This window comes from Thalassophryne amazonica, chromosome 6, assembly GCF_902500255.1.
Source record: "Thalassophryne amazonica chromosome 6, fThaAma1.1, whole genome shotgun sequence".
In the NCBI taxonomy this organism is placed as follows: Eukaryota; Metazoa; Chordata; class Actinopteri; order Batrachoidiformes; family Batrachoididae; genus Thalassophryne; species Thalassophryne amazonica.
The window spans coordinates 120,220,401-120,235,586 of record NC_047108.1 but is presented as its reverse complement, the minus strand read 5'-3'; the positions used below and the strand labels follow the sequence as shown (position 1 = coordinate 120,235,586).

At 39.5% G+C, this 15,186-nt stretch overlaps 1 protein-coding gene across 2 annotated transcripts in view; it reads left to right on the top strand.

Moving 5' to 3' along the window:
• pik3cd (phosphatidylinositol-4,5-bisphosphate 3-kinase, catalytic subunit delta) overlaps positions 1-15,186 on the top strand; it is a 58,702-nt gene that overhangs the window by 25,786 nt on the left and 17,730 nt on the right. For both annotated transcript variants that reach the window (XM_034173277.1, XM_034173276.1), the window contains exons 9-16: positions 2,551-2,647; positions 2,931-3,061; positions 3,156-3,212; positions 3,302-3,469; positions 5,109-5,230; positions 7,413-7,556; positions 7,637-7,736; positions 7,841-8,007. In XM_034173277.1, coding sequence (XP_034029168.1) covers positions 2,551-2,647; positions 2,931-3,061; positions 3,156-3,212; positions 3,302-3,469; positions 5,109-5,230; positions 7,413-7,556; positions 7,637-7,736; positions 7,841-8,007 — 986 coding nt within the window. The remainder of the gene's footprint in view (positions 1-2,550; positions 2,648-2,930; positions 3,062-3,155; positions 3,213-3,301; positions 3,470-5,108; positions 5,231-7,412; positions 7,557-7,636; positions 7,737-7,840; positions 8,008-15,186) is intronic.

Below are 15,186 nucleotides of genomic sequence, written 5' to 3'. Positions count from 1 at the left end.
GGATGGACAAGACTAAGAGACAAGCTTTCAAATGAATTAAAGCTCTGTCTGGGTTTTTGATTAATTAATAAGCTGGAGTGGAAGATTGCTGCTAATCCTCTGCCTCGGCCCGTGCTACGAGCATTCTGGCAGTTAGTGTGACTCGGGGGTGTTGACTCATTTAAACTAACATATTCATCCTGCTGTAACCAGGTTTCTGTAAGGCAGAATAAATCAATATGTTGATCCATTATTATATCATTTACTAACAGGGACTTAGAAGAGAGAGATCTAATGTTTAATATACCACATTTAACTGTTTTAGTCTGTGGTGCAGTTGAAGGTGCTATATTATTTTTTCTTTTTGAATTTTTATGCTTAAATAGATTTTTACTGGTTGTTGGTGGTCTGGGAGCAGGCACCGTCTCTACGGGGATGGGGTAATGAGGGGATGGCAGGGGGAGAGAAGCTGCAGAGAGGTGTGTAAGACTACAACTCTGCTTCCTGGTCCCAACCCTGGATAGTCACGATTTGGAGGATTTAAGAAAATTGGCCAGATTTCTAGAAATGAGAGCTGCTCCATCCAAAGTGGGATGGATGCCGTCTCTCCTAACAAGACCAGGTTTTCCCCAGAAGCTTTGCCAATTATCTATGAATCCCACCTCATTTTTTGGACACCACTCAGACAGCCAGCAATTCAAGGAGAACATGCGGCTAAACATGTCACTCCCGGTCCGATTGGGGAGGGGCCCAGAGAAAACTACAGAGTCCGACATTGTTTTTGCAAAGTTACACACCGATTCAATGTTAATTTTAGTGACCTCCGATTGGCGTAACCGGGTGTCATTACTGCCAACGTGAATTACAATCTTACTAAATTTACGCTTAGCCTTAGCCAGCAGTTTCAAATTTCCTTCAATGTCGCCTGCTCTGGCCCCCGGAAGACAACTGATTATGGTTGCTGGTGTCGCTAACTTCACATTTCTCAGAACAGAGTCGCCAATAACCAGAGTTTGATCCTCAGCGGGTGTGTCGCCGAGTAGGGAAAAACGGTTAGAGATGTGAACGGGTTGGCGGTGTACACAGGGCTTCTGTTTAGGACTACGCTTCCTCCTCACAGTCACCCAGTCAGCCTGCTTTCCCGGCTGCTCGGGATCTGCCGGGAGGGAACTAACGGCGGCTAAGCTACCTTGGTGAGCACCGACTACAGGGGCCTGGCTAGCTGTAGGATTTTCCAAGGTGCAGAGCCGAGTCTCCAATTCGCCCAGCCTGGCCTCCAAAGCTACGAATAAGCTACACTTATTACAAGTACCATTACTGCTAAAGGAGGCCGAGGAATAACTAAACATTTCACACCCAGAGCAGAAAAATGCGGGAGAGACAGGAGAAGCCGCCATGCTAAACTGGCTAAGAGCTAGTAGCTGCGCTAAGCTAGCGGATTCCTAAAAACACGCAAAGTGAATAATGTGTAAATAATTTAGAGGTGATTCAGCAGAGGGAGTGCTTTAGTTAAGGCACGTGAAGATTACACTGTGAAACAAATCATTATCTAGTTATCTAGATCAATCTAACTACGCAGATTAAACAGCTAACAGATACAGCAAAACACCGCTGTGCTCCGGAACAGGAAGTGATACAATACCGCAGACATACCGCAGTCGACTTTGTCCACCAACAGAATGGGATCTTGAACCAGTGTTGTTCAGAGTTATTTTGACTTTGATCCCATTCAGGGAACCACTTTACATTTCTACCAGTTGTGAGCAGAACCATTGTAATCAATGACATCATCAAAGAAGGGTCACTGTTCTCACAGAAAAAACAAACAAACAGCATTTTCCTCAGCCATAAACCAACTTTTCAGGTTTAACAAAAACAGGGCAACAGGTTCAAAATTTTGTACATCGATTGGTGGAAAATCCTATAATACAAATGGTAAATGGAGTGCATATATATATATATATATATATATATATATATATATATATATATATATATATATATCTGCCTCAGACACTCAAAGTGCTTTACAATAATGCCTCACATTCATCCCGATGTCAAAGGGCGATTAAGTTTTTTGAAGTGTTGCACCTGTCCCAGAAACAGTAGGTCATGGTTTTCCATCTTTTGCGTCCTGAGAAACCTACATTTCTCAACATAGCACCCAGTGAGTCAAAACGTCACACATTCTTGAGAAATGTTGGTTTTTCAGAATGCAAAAGATGGAGAACCGCTACTACTACTTTTTAAGGTTCTGGCACAAAACTTCTCAACTGCCCCTCATATATAAGCAGAATCCTTCCATTGAAGACATAAACTTAATAGACTGTGAAGTACTGCAACTGAATTCATATCTTTCAACTTATGTTCATGTAATGAAGTAGTGAAATCATACTGCAGGTTGGGAATAATTTGACACCAGATATGAAGACAATACAGCCACTCCATAAATGAGATAGAACATAACTTGCACAGTTGGAAGGATTTGCCTGGTTTGAAGTGTTACCATTTCTAGATGGGCTACACCGAAGCACATCTATAAACCGAATCCGTTGTGTCTGTCTGTACTAGGACTGTCCGATAGCCTGGGTGAACACCATGGTGTTTGACTACAAGGACCAGCTGAAAACTGGCGAGTTCCTGTTGTCCACGTGGCCATCTGCTCCTGGTACGTGTCCTCAGCCTGTAACTTAGCAAGGTTTGAAATGCCCAGTATGACATGTGGTTGTGAAATCCCAGCGTGCTCAGACTTTTTCTAAGTTGTGATCATAGCTGTTTGGTTTGTCGGTGTTTACTCACTTGGTTTGATTTTATCTTTCCATCCGGTATGAAGGCGTAATGTGTTCAACGCGCACTTTCAGAGTTGAGCAACTGAGTTCAATATAATAAGTCTCTTTTGATAACATCTTGTTGCTGTATGCATTGAATATGATGTTTATGTTTAATCCCAGATGAAAAAAGTGAGTTGTTGAACCCGATGGGGACGGTCGAGAAGAACCCAAATGTGGACAGTGCTGCGGGGCTCCTCATTCACTTCCCCAACATCCGACCACATCCTCTATATTTCCCTCCACTTGACAAGGTACAGAGTCCCAAACAGTATTGGCCATTTGCTTGCATTGATAACTCATCGTTAATGATCAGTTGTCATTTGCCTCCTAAAATTCCTCCTTTAGCTTCAGCTGCATGATGCGGCAATGAATGGTGATGTTACTTTTCCTGATAAGGAAGAGGTAAGCTCACATTCTGACACTGAAGGACCACTGAAGGCTGCATGTTTTTATTTTGGGGATACACCATTGGGCTCTGTTTCTCTCTGTAGTACATGAAGTTAAAAGAAATAATGGACAACAAAAACTACACTGAGTTTTTTGAGGATGAGAAGGAGCTTTTGTGGAAACTCCGCTTTGAAGTCAGAGAACTTTACCCAGAAAGTCTGTCCAAGCTGCTCCTCATTACCAAGTGGAACAAGCATGAAGATGTGATGCAGGTATGAACTGACACGAGACCTTCTCAGTGGCCAAAATACACACATGGAACAATATTCAATATACAGAATACACACGGAAATATTCCACATTCTGCTGTTATTGGCTAAATCCTATGAATCTGTTTATTTTCTGAACTTGACTTTGTGGACGACACTTTGAACTTTGTGGAATTCATGTTGCCCTGATTGCTGCTCATGAAGAGCTGAGTGCCTGGATTTGCAACTCTCCTGGATCAAAACTAAGATCCGGGTTTTCAGTGACTGCCTAGACAATCACTTATCTTAGCAGGGACATTTTTGTCTCTGGATCCTCGATGTTTGCGATTCAGAAGAACAGAACATGGAGTCACGAGGTCTCTGGACAGAGGTTACTGATGCAAACACCTTGGGATGAGAAGGAAGGTCCTGGTACTTCGTGTCTTACAGTATGGTTGTGAGACTTTTAACACCAACCAGCGACATCAGGCAATGAAGCTTCAATTCAGCTGTCTTTGGTACTAGGCCTCTTCAGAGGATCCTTAGATCCACTGTGCAAGAAGACTGGTTACTCAGGAGACTCCGGTGAAGAACATCACCAGCATTTTGACAGAACATCAGCTACAACAATTTATGCACATCTTGGGTTTCTTGGGGCATGATCCAGAACATGCAGTGGGTACCTCATTGTTGAGGCTCGAGTGGCTGGAGAAGGCCAAAGGGATTTCCATTTTTCATCTAGGTGCTACAGATAGTTTTGATTGAAAGGTTGGAATGGACCTGTTGTTTATCTGGATGGTTGTCATCCATGACTCAAGGCAGTTCCATGGTATGGTGGATGGCACAACATCAGCTCATGCTCCCACACCTGAGATGTTTATTTCAGTAACAACCTCACAGTGTGTTGACAATTACACATCCAAAAAGACAAGTGCAGAGTGCTGTAGTCACATTTGACACCTGCTTTGTCTGTGAGAAACTGTTTTTTGAGAAATTAGTTTGGGAAGTAAGTGGTGACAATAAAGTACAGGTTGAAACTTTAAAATAAAATGCAATGCATTGGAATAAAGCTAACAACCTACCTTCATAATCATACAAAATTAGAGCTGTTGGCGAAATTCTGTTTTACCTCCATTAATGGTAAATGCCCACTAGGTGGAGATATTGCTCCATTTCAAAAACCTTGAGCACCTGCTCCTGTGGGATACAGCGGCAAACCTGTTAGTTATAGTAGTAGGTGTTGGAAGAAATGTGGCCAGCTTGGTATTGTTGTTGGGTTTACTGATTAAAATTCCATACTGCATTTGGTGGCGTAGTGGGCATCCTGGTTCTCCTGTGGTTGCTAGCTGAAGTTATTAGCTCAGGTAAAGGCGGGTGCTGGACACATCCATGGAATCTTACACTGGGTAAATTAAGTTGCTTTTGTCAATAGATTTTTCCAATTTGTCCTTGTTTAATGATTTTTCTGATTGGGAAATTGGGAGGCATACAAGATAATAACGTTACTCATGTTTGACTCTCTATGTTGTTACCAGCAAATGTAAAAACACTTTCAAAATCTGTTGAATGGTCAGATATGAGTTTTCCTTTGTCCTCTTACAGACTGCATCAGTGTTTGGGTTTTTCTTGTCATCTTTGAAAGCTGTCCCCGGATTGTCCACAGATGGTGAGTTTACTGAGGGACTGGCCAGAACTTCCTGCCATACATGCCTTGGAGCTTTTAGACTACAGTTTTCCCGACCCAGCTGTACGATTGTTCACCATCAGGTGCCTCAAGAAGCTCAGGTACACAGATGTTTTTGGTTGGTTGGTTGGTTGGTTTAATTGCCAAGAAGACCACATTGTCAACACCGTCTGGTTGTTGATGTTAGCAGGATTACCAGCAAAGTATTCTCTCATGACACCTGGTGGAAGCCCTGTCCTTTAATAGAAAGTAACTATACAATTTTACGGTGGAACAGATAAAGATGCAGAAATTATCAGAACATTCAGAATTCATGCCAAATATCCATTTACTGAATGTGTTTCAATATAAAATAATTTTGTTGTGATGGAATTAGTAGGCCTTTACTGATAAAAACCATTTCAATTCAGCTAACTTTAGCAAAATAATGTTAGCCAACTTGCGCTAACTAGCAAATATATTGACCTAAATGTGCTAAAAACACTTTACTCTGTTTTGTTGTTCTGTAATTCTGAAATATTGCATGTGCAAAATAGATTTGATTACTTTTACGACAGATTACAATAAACAGCGAAGACTCAGAAATATTTTTTTTAATTGAATAGTTAGCCTTCTTAGCAACAGTTGTGAAATTGGAGCTATGTTAATGTAGCAGATCTGACTTTCATTTGTGAGATAAAGAAAAATTTCTAAACACGCTCAGATGAAGTGGTTGCATGGGAAGCTTTTTTTTTTTTTTTTTACTTTCAGTCCATGGGCATTCTTCTTAGCGCAAAACCATGCCACTTTCACTTCCACATTTCATGACTTTGCCTATATTTATCAGGTACAAACAAGCATAGGCGTGACCCGAATCCTGAATTGTTGTATCTGTTGTGATATATTGGATTTTGGGACATTATTTCCAACTGTTTTCTGGTAAATTTATGACTTTTACAGCCAGCACCATTTGTTTTGTTTTTTTTAATTCAGCCTGCCGTCTTACAATTACAGGAATCCATTCAAAAATGCATGCTTATATAACATTCTAATCCAGTTACATTTGTTCTGCAAATCTGATTGGTTAATCTTGTGAGATTTCAGACCATAAAATATTGCGTTGGCAAAATATTCAACTGTTTCACATTTGATGTATTACTCCGCACCCTGACCGCGTTGCTACGCAGATGTCAATAATGGTGCTGTCAGCTGAGCGTGAAAGAAACTAGTGCAGTGACGGCAATGCCGAAATGGGTGAATTTAATCTATCATACGAAAATATTGATGTGGATTCTGATACAGAATTTCTCAGTGCAGTTGACCAGATGGAGAAATGCTCACAGAACTTACAGTTTGGCATGAAGACGCTGTTGCTACGATAAGCGTCACCGACCGAATTACTTACAGAAAAATAAACCGTGCAAACGATGGAATTAGATTAGAAGGGGAAGAACCCCCTTGTGTCTGATGATTTGCGGACGTTTGCTGGATTTACGGTCACAAATTGAGTTTTACCGGCGACGTGTTAGTGGAGCCGGTTAAACAGATATTGCCAAGGAGTTGCCAAGGAGACGACGTTGTCAACACCGTCTGGTTATTGATGTTAGCAGGATTATTCTCTCACAACATCTCAGAGTTCATGCCAAATAACCATTTACTGAATGTGTTTCAAAATAAAATAATTTCGTTGTGATGGAATTAGTAGGTCTTTACTGATAAAAAAAAAACATTTCAAGTTAGCTAACTTTAGCAAAATAACATTAGCCAACTTGAGTTAACGGATTTTAAGTACCTCCTTCCCTAATTTAAACTAAGTGGTAGGAAACAAAACTTAAAGGACATGTTACACAGAATTAATAAAAACTCATATTTGGGCTATTAGAAGTCATGTGATGATATTCCTGTATTAAGTTGTGCAGTTGTGTGAAACATCTGCCAGCAAACACCAATTAAAATAAACAGCTACAGATAATGCTGAAAACAAAGTTCTTTTTAGTGTTTTTGCGACAGCGTTGATGTCACTCTGAGCAAACGTCCCAGCATGCTGTTGAACGGAATGTAGACAAATTGCTGCAAACTTTAAGAACAGAGCCGCGGATTAATTGCAAAGTTTACATAAGTGTGATGTCGTGGCGTTTTTAAAGTGATAACTGTATTAATTTCGATCCAGTCCATGTCTCAGCGGGACACACTCACGGAGACGTGTGTACTGTATTAGTGTCTCATTTCCTGCTTGCTTCAGCTATTTTTGGTTTCTGAGTGTCAACAGCATACTCATTTGTAGAATGTTTTGTCTGCACACAGCAATGATGAGCTGCTGCAGTACTTAATCCAGCTGGTCCAGGTCCTGAAGTACGAGTCCTACCTAGACTGTGAGCTCACCACCTTCCTGCTGGAGAGGGCTTTATCCAACAGGAGGATTGGACACTTTCTGTTTTGGCACCTCAGGTGACATGATGTCTGGTAGAAAACCTAATTTGTTTGCAGCTCAGACTTTTCTTTGACGGGAAGATTTGTCTTTATTGTAGGTCAGAGATTCATGTGGCATCAGTGAGTTTGCGCTTTGGCCTGATTCTGGAGGCTTATTGCAGGGGAAACATCCACCATATCAAGCTGTTAACCAAACAGGTAACTACCAGTGTAACCACAAACACACTGATTTGCTGTAACTGTCAATCATGCGCTGGTGTTTTGTACCAGATGTCAGCTTCACCTTTAACTCTTCAATACAGAATGAGGCGCTGGGAAAAATGAAGGCCTTGAGTGACTTTGTCAAGTCAGGATCCCAGAAGATGACAGTAGAAGACCTGAAGCTCTGTATCAGACAGGAGTCCTACCAGGAGGCCTTGTCAGACCTGCAGTCCCCACTCAACCCCAGCATCATCCTCTCAGAGATCTGGTCAGTGCCGAACACACAGTGCAATTTATTTATTTTTGCCTCATTAAGGAGATTTTTAGGAGGTTTCAGTAACTGAATTTAAAAGTAAACATTGAATGTGCTTGTGAACGTACTAGCCTAGTGCTGACTGCAGCTTTCAACATTTTGTTCCCAAACATGGGTGTTGCAAAATTTTTAAATGTTCCTGAACTGTTTCAACTCCGCCATCACTAATTTGCAGTACTGACAATAAGTTTTGGTTTCATCCCCACCCACAGTTTCTATTCCTTCTTTAATTGTGGTGGTAGTTTCTCATTCTGTTGTATATTTCTTCCCTTACTTGCCCACATCCTGAGCATTATGTTCTCCCCATGTTAGCTCAACTTGTTAGCTGACGCTAACGTGAAAGCGGGCACCAGTGGACGGATCGCACAGGCGAGCACACGAAGTGCTTAATGCTCAGCATGTGACAGACTACATATATATTCAACCACAGCATTTCCCTAATTTTCCATAATCCATTCAGCATCCACTAACCATCCACTAACCAGGTGGCAGACACATCTATGGGATATTACAAAGGCTGTGTCTCAATTCAGGGGCCACGTCCTTCTAAGGCTGCATTCACTGGCCACATACATCATAGTGGTGTCTGATTTAGAAGGCTCCTTGGAATGTGGCTGATGCATGCAGCCTTCTTTCCCCTGAAAACAACGGCTACAATAGGTGTATCCGTCACAGTCCAAACAATCCTACGAATCATCGCCTAATTTTTTTTTCTCCACCCAAGACAAAATGGTTTGTAAATTTAAAACAATCAAAGGGCAGGCTCCATATGAAAATTCAGTAAGGTATGTCTTATATATTATATTCCAATTCTAAGGTGGAACTATGCCAGTAGACAAAGGTATATCTAAATTTCTAAAAAGGAAGAGTAAAATAGGAGAGTAGAAAAGAGTAGAGTAGAGCCACTTAGGTGCCTGGTCTTGAGAACCAGGGATGGTAGGTTAAAAAGCTTTTTTTATCCAATGGGAACTCTCCCTACCCACCCAAGCAGCTCAAGAAAAAGGTATATGTACAATATAATAAATAATAAGACATAAGAAGGATAAGACATCACAGGAGAAGATTGTTATCAAAAACAAAGGAACCAACTATTTTGTATGCTACGATGAAAGTTGCTAAGGCCGGCTAGATAAGCTAACGTTAGCTGTTAGGTATAACTAATTGTACCCCACTCCTCCAATATTTACTTAAATATAATAATATTAAAAAGGGGGGAACAGGAAAAAGCGTGTAGAAATGTATTTGGAGACATAAGTACATATATTTGCAGAAAAGAGAAAAACAGCGGGCATTTTAATCACCAAACCTGCAGCTGCCAGCCTTACACATCTTGTTTCTTCTTCTTCTGCTACATTTTTAACACAGTATTCAGTAGCAACGCCCTCATGTGGGAACACATGTAATTACAGCTGATCATCCCAGTAACCACTTAAAGCATTAAACATTAAACTAGCATATATATATATATATATATATATATATATATATATATATATATATATATATATATATATATATATATATATATATATATATATATATATATATATATTAGACACCATGATTAGTGCACAGGTGTGCCTTAGACTGTCCACAATAAAAGGCCACTCTGAAAGGTGCAGTTTTGTTTTATTGGGGGGGGATACCAGTCAGTATCTGGTGTGACCACTATTTGCCTCATGCAGTGCAACACATCTCCTTCGCATAGAGTTGAACAGGTTGTCAATTGAGCCTCTTCAATGGCTGTGCGAAGTTGCTGGATATTGGCAGGAACTGCTACACGCTGTCGTATACGCCGGTCCAGAGCATCCCAAACATGCTCAATGGGTGACATGTCCGGTGAGTATGCCGGCCATGCAAGAACTGGAACATTTTCAGCTTCCAAGAACTGTGTACAGATCCTTGCAACATGGGGCCGTGCATTATCCTGCTGCAACATGAGGTGATGTTCTTGGATGTATGGCACAACAATGGGCCTCAGGATCTTGTCACGGTATCTCTGTGCATTCAAAATGCCATCAATAAAATGCACCTGTGTTCTTCGTCCATAACAGACGCCTGCCCATACCATAACCCCACCGCCACCATGGGCCACTCGATCCACAACATTGACATCAGAAAACCGCTCACCCACACGACGCCACACACGCTGTCTGCCATCTGCCCTGAACAGTGTGAACCGGGATTCATCCGTGAAGAGAACACCTCTCTAACGTGCCAAACGCCAGCAAATGTGAGCATTTGCCCACTCAAGTCGGTTACGACGACGAACTGGAGTCAGGTCGAGACCCCGATGAGGACGACAAGCATGCAGATGAGCTTCCCTGAGACGGTTTCTGACAGTTTGTACAGAAATTCTTTGGTTATGCAAACCGATTGTTTCAGCAGCTGTCCGAGTGGCTGGTCTCAGACGATCTTGGAGGTGAACTGGCTGGATGTGGAGGTCCTGGGCTGGTGTGGTTACATGTGGTCTGCGGTTGTGAGGCTGGTTGGATGTACTGCCAAATTCTCTGAAACGCCTTTGGAGACGGCTTATGGTAGAGAAATGAACATTCAATACACGAGCAACAGCTCTGGTTGACATTCCTGCTGTCAGCATGCCAGTTGCACGCTCCCTCAAATCTTGCGACATCTGTGGCATTGTGCTGTGTGATAAAACTGCACCTTTCAGAGTGGCCTTTTATTGTGGGCAGTCTAAGGCACACCTGTGCACTAATCATGGTGTCTAATCAGCATCTTGATATGTGAGGTGGGATGGATTATCTCAGCAAAGGAGAAGTGCTCACTATCACAGATTTAGACTGGTTTGTGAACAATATTTGAGGGAAATGGTGATATTGTGTATGTGGAAAAAGTTTTAGATCTTTGAGTTCATCTCATACAAAATGGGAGCAAAACCAAAAGTGTTGCGTTTATATTTTTGTTGAGTGTGTATATATATATATTATAAACTTTATTTACAGACTCAGGGTCCAGTTTATACACACAAGACATATACACTTACATTATAAAACATAAAAAAATCATCCACCTTCACCCCCCCCCCCCCCCCACACACACACACACACAATATATTTACATTAAAAAATCAGATTAGACATACATACAATTGGCTTTTCCAATGTTTCCATATGTCAGAATTGTATTGAGTGTCACTTTCCTTTATATTGGACAAACACATTATGATACCATTTCTTGACTCAGTTAACCTACACATAAATTTATACATGAGGTTCCTCATTAGAGCCTGAAATGTGGGCACATTTGCAGTGACAAACAGAGTACTTGCGCTTTCCCATCTTGGAGCCTTCAAATTCTAAGCGCATCATTATAAGCCACCTTGATCTTATTCATCTTTGCTTTGCTATAGCTACACCAAAGATGGGCTGTATACAGTGAAGTACAGTAAGTTCTAAAGAGAGATATTTTAACATCATTAGTACACATATAAAATTTGCGTGCCAGCATATTCGCTTGAGCATACAACTTGCAACACTGACGCTGAATATCATCATCATCACATAAGTCATTCCTAAGAATATGACCCAAGTATTTTGCTTTAATTACATTTGCCAACTCACTGTTATTTAAATAAAAAGAAGGGAACTGTAATTTTTTTATCCTCCTTGGACCTGGCAATCATTACAACACTCTTTTTTGAGTTATATTTAATGTCATACTCTATCCCATACTCTGAGCAGGCTCTGAGCAATTGCTGGAGACCAGCACTATAGGGAGACAGGACAACTAAGTCATCAGCATACAATAAGTGATTAATAACCTTATCCCCAACCATACATCCAGTCCTACAGTCCTTTAATTTCCTGTACAGATCATCCATATAAAGACTAAAAAGAACAGGAGAGAGAATTCCACCTTGCCTGACACCATTGGTAACCAGGAAATGACTAGAAGATGCCTCGCCCCATCTGACCTGCATGGTTTGATGAGAGTACCAATACTGCAAGATGCGTATCAAGTATAAAGGAACCCCTCGTTCATATAGTTTTAAAAACAATTTCCCATGATTAACACGGTCAAACACCCTAGATGCGTCTAAAAAACACATAAATATTGTGGAGTTCTTCTTCTTATATGTTGATATAAGCTCCTTTAATGCATAGATACACAAATCTGTTCCATGTTTATGTTTAAAACCAAATTGATTATCAGTTGTCACCACATGTCCTTGCAGCCTCTCCAAGATTATCCGCTCTAATACTTTGGAAATTATGCTAGCAAGTGCAATGGGTCTATAGTTGTCTATACTAGATGCTTTACAAGTTTTATCTTTGATAACGGGAACCAACAGTACAGACAACAAAGAGTCAGGTAATACACCATGTGCTAACAGGCCTGAGAAACACAAAGCAAGCAGCACTGAGAGTCTATAACTAGCATACTTTAGATGCTCAACAGTAATTTGGTCAGTACCACTGGCTTTATTTACTGCCAGCTTTCCAATGGCATCACACACCTCATCTGGTCTAATAACCATACCATCATCATAAACAACATCACCAACATCAAAAACAGCACTTTCAACACAGTTAAAAATTTCCCCAAAATGCTTCACCCATATATATATATATATATATATATATATATATATATATATATATATATATATATATATATATATATATATATATATATATATATATATATATATATATATATATACAGTGAGGAATTTTGGTCCACTATATCTATCTATCTATCTATCTATCTATCTATCTATCTATCTATCTATATATATATATATATATATATATATATATATATTAGGGTGTTCCATAAAAATGGTCAAAAAATTTTTTTCAAAAAACTTCAAGTCTCACCCTCTAAATTTGTTGTATCTAACATAAAAACACATCATGTACAATTTCATAAAACTCGAATAATTTTTACTGGTAGCACACAGCCCTTAAAGATTTTGCTGGCAATCACTTTGTCATATAGTATGGTAATTTCCAGATATTTCCAAATTATTTCTGTCAGTTTAATATTGATATGTCAGGACAGAAATTATGGCAATACATTGGAAAATCAAATCTTTTCATATCCCATAAAATAGTTAACACTAAAACATGAATTGTGAGATGCAGTTCTTCTCGTACATGTATCATGCTCCTACAATACCTACATACTGGGGTAGCGAAGATTTTGTAACAATCAAACATTGCATTTTCATTTTATTGATGAAATACTGTTTAATTATTGATAAATTTAAATAAGTCTACGCTTTATATATTTCCACATATATTTTGATCTAGCTCCAAACAGTAATATTCTTTATGCCTTGCAGTACTTAATATTCAAAAATGTATGAATCAGCATAAGAACCAATTATACAACTGTGTAACATAAGAGAACATCCTTTACATGATAATGATAATGATATTTAAGTTGCTCATGGACAAGACTTGCTGCCGTTTCAGTCAGAATATAGGTGGCACTTCTGTCTGTTGTTTTGGTCCTATCCAATGCTGCTGCAAGTCCTGGTGTTACAACAGCTTTAATTTTACTGGCTTTTTGTGGCACTGGCATAACAAATTCTTCATCTGGACTTTCTGTGTTCTCTTCACTCTGGCTGGAGACAGTGTCAGGTAGTGAGACATTAGATGGTCCAGGCTCCTCCAGTTTCTCTTTGTATTTTGCTTCTGCAGCTTTCCTTTTTTCTGCTCTTTGTTCTTTGGCAGTTTGTATTTTATCTATGCCTGTCATGCATCCTCTACCTTTGTCTCGCTGAGCAAGTAGGAACTGTCTGTCATCTTCAAACTTTATCATTGTTAGGACATCCTGATGTGCCATGTCAAACAAGTCCTCCAAAGATTCACAAAACACTGTTTCATCTTTCTTCTGCTTGTCTGTATTGCGATTCTTGGTCTTTTTCAATGTTTTCCATTTTCTGAACACCTTTTCTAACTTTGTGATCAGATGCTGCTTTGCCCTCAGTGGGATTCTAGCTCTCTCCCAAAAAGGAATTGTCATGTCTATAGAGGTCACAGCAGCATCATGGACAGTTTTCTTCAAATCAGTGTGTTTGAAGAAAAATACCTTGAGTATTTGCCCATTTGAGGGCAATTTGTTTCCCTTTATTTCAGTCGGTGGAACCAATAAGGTATACAAATGTTCTACTTCTAGTAGCTGACATGTTTTACTGAAGTTTCCAGTTAATGGTTAAGCATGTTAAGTCAGCAAGTGTCTCTTTTTACATTTATCTCATGTTAGATTCACTATCACCAAAGATCTGAAAGAAAAGAAGCTGCGAATTGAAGCAAAATTTTCAGCTTGTAGCCTAAAATAACATTTTTGAAAGTATGTTGTTTGTGAGAAATATTTAACCCAGGTATAGTTTTAAATTGAATATAAAATTATACTTTAGTTACACTCAGGTGGTTAACTTCTATCCTCTTATTAGATACTGGATAATGGATAACCTATTGCACAGGCACTCGGGCAGCAATAACTGATATATTTACAACCTTCAGCTATGATATGCTACCTCTAAATATTAATGTATGACAAAAATATTTGGCAGGCTTTCTTTTTTCCCAAAGCATCATAAAATGAAGGGGTGAGAGTAATGAATTTCCAACTTTTATTTTTTTGAACAACTTTTATTTTTTTGAACCACCCTAATATATATATATATATATATATATATGTACAATTATAAAGAAGAACACCTGTTCATCGTCCACTGACTCTGAAGGCTTGATCTTCGTAGGACGCAGCCTTTGAAGGATGCAGCCCCAGAACTGGGATAGAGTCCTTTTTGTTTGTTTGTTTTTAATGATTGATGTGGTACCTTGAAGCTAACCACAGCAAACCACCATTATGTGCTCTTTTAATTTGGTGAGTTACAAATGATAGCATTTATTGTTTTTGAGTTATTGTTAACACTACCTGGCTGGGATGGACTCACTCACTCCATTCATCTACATTGTTGCTACAAGCCCTACACTGTTCCCAGCACAGAAGGGGAAGCCCCTCATTTATAGTACATATTAACTCTTATTTTCATTACAAAACTTAAATTTAAAATAAAATATACCATTTTGTACTTAATATTGTGACTGGAAATGCTGCAGAAGAGCTGGTCATCTTTATCCCTACAGATTTATTTAA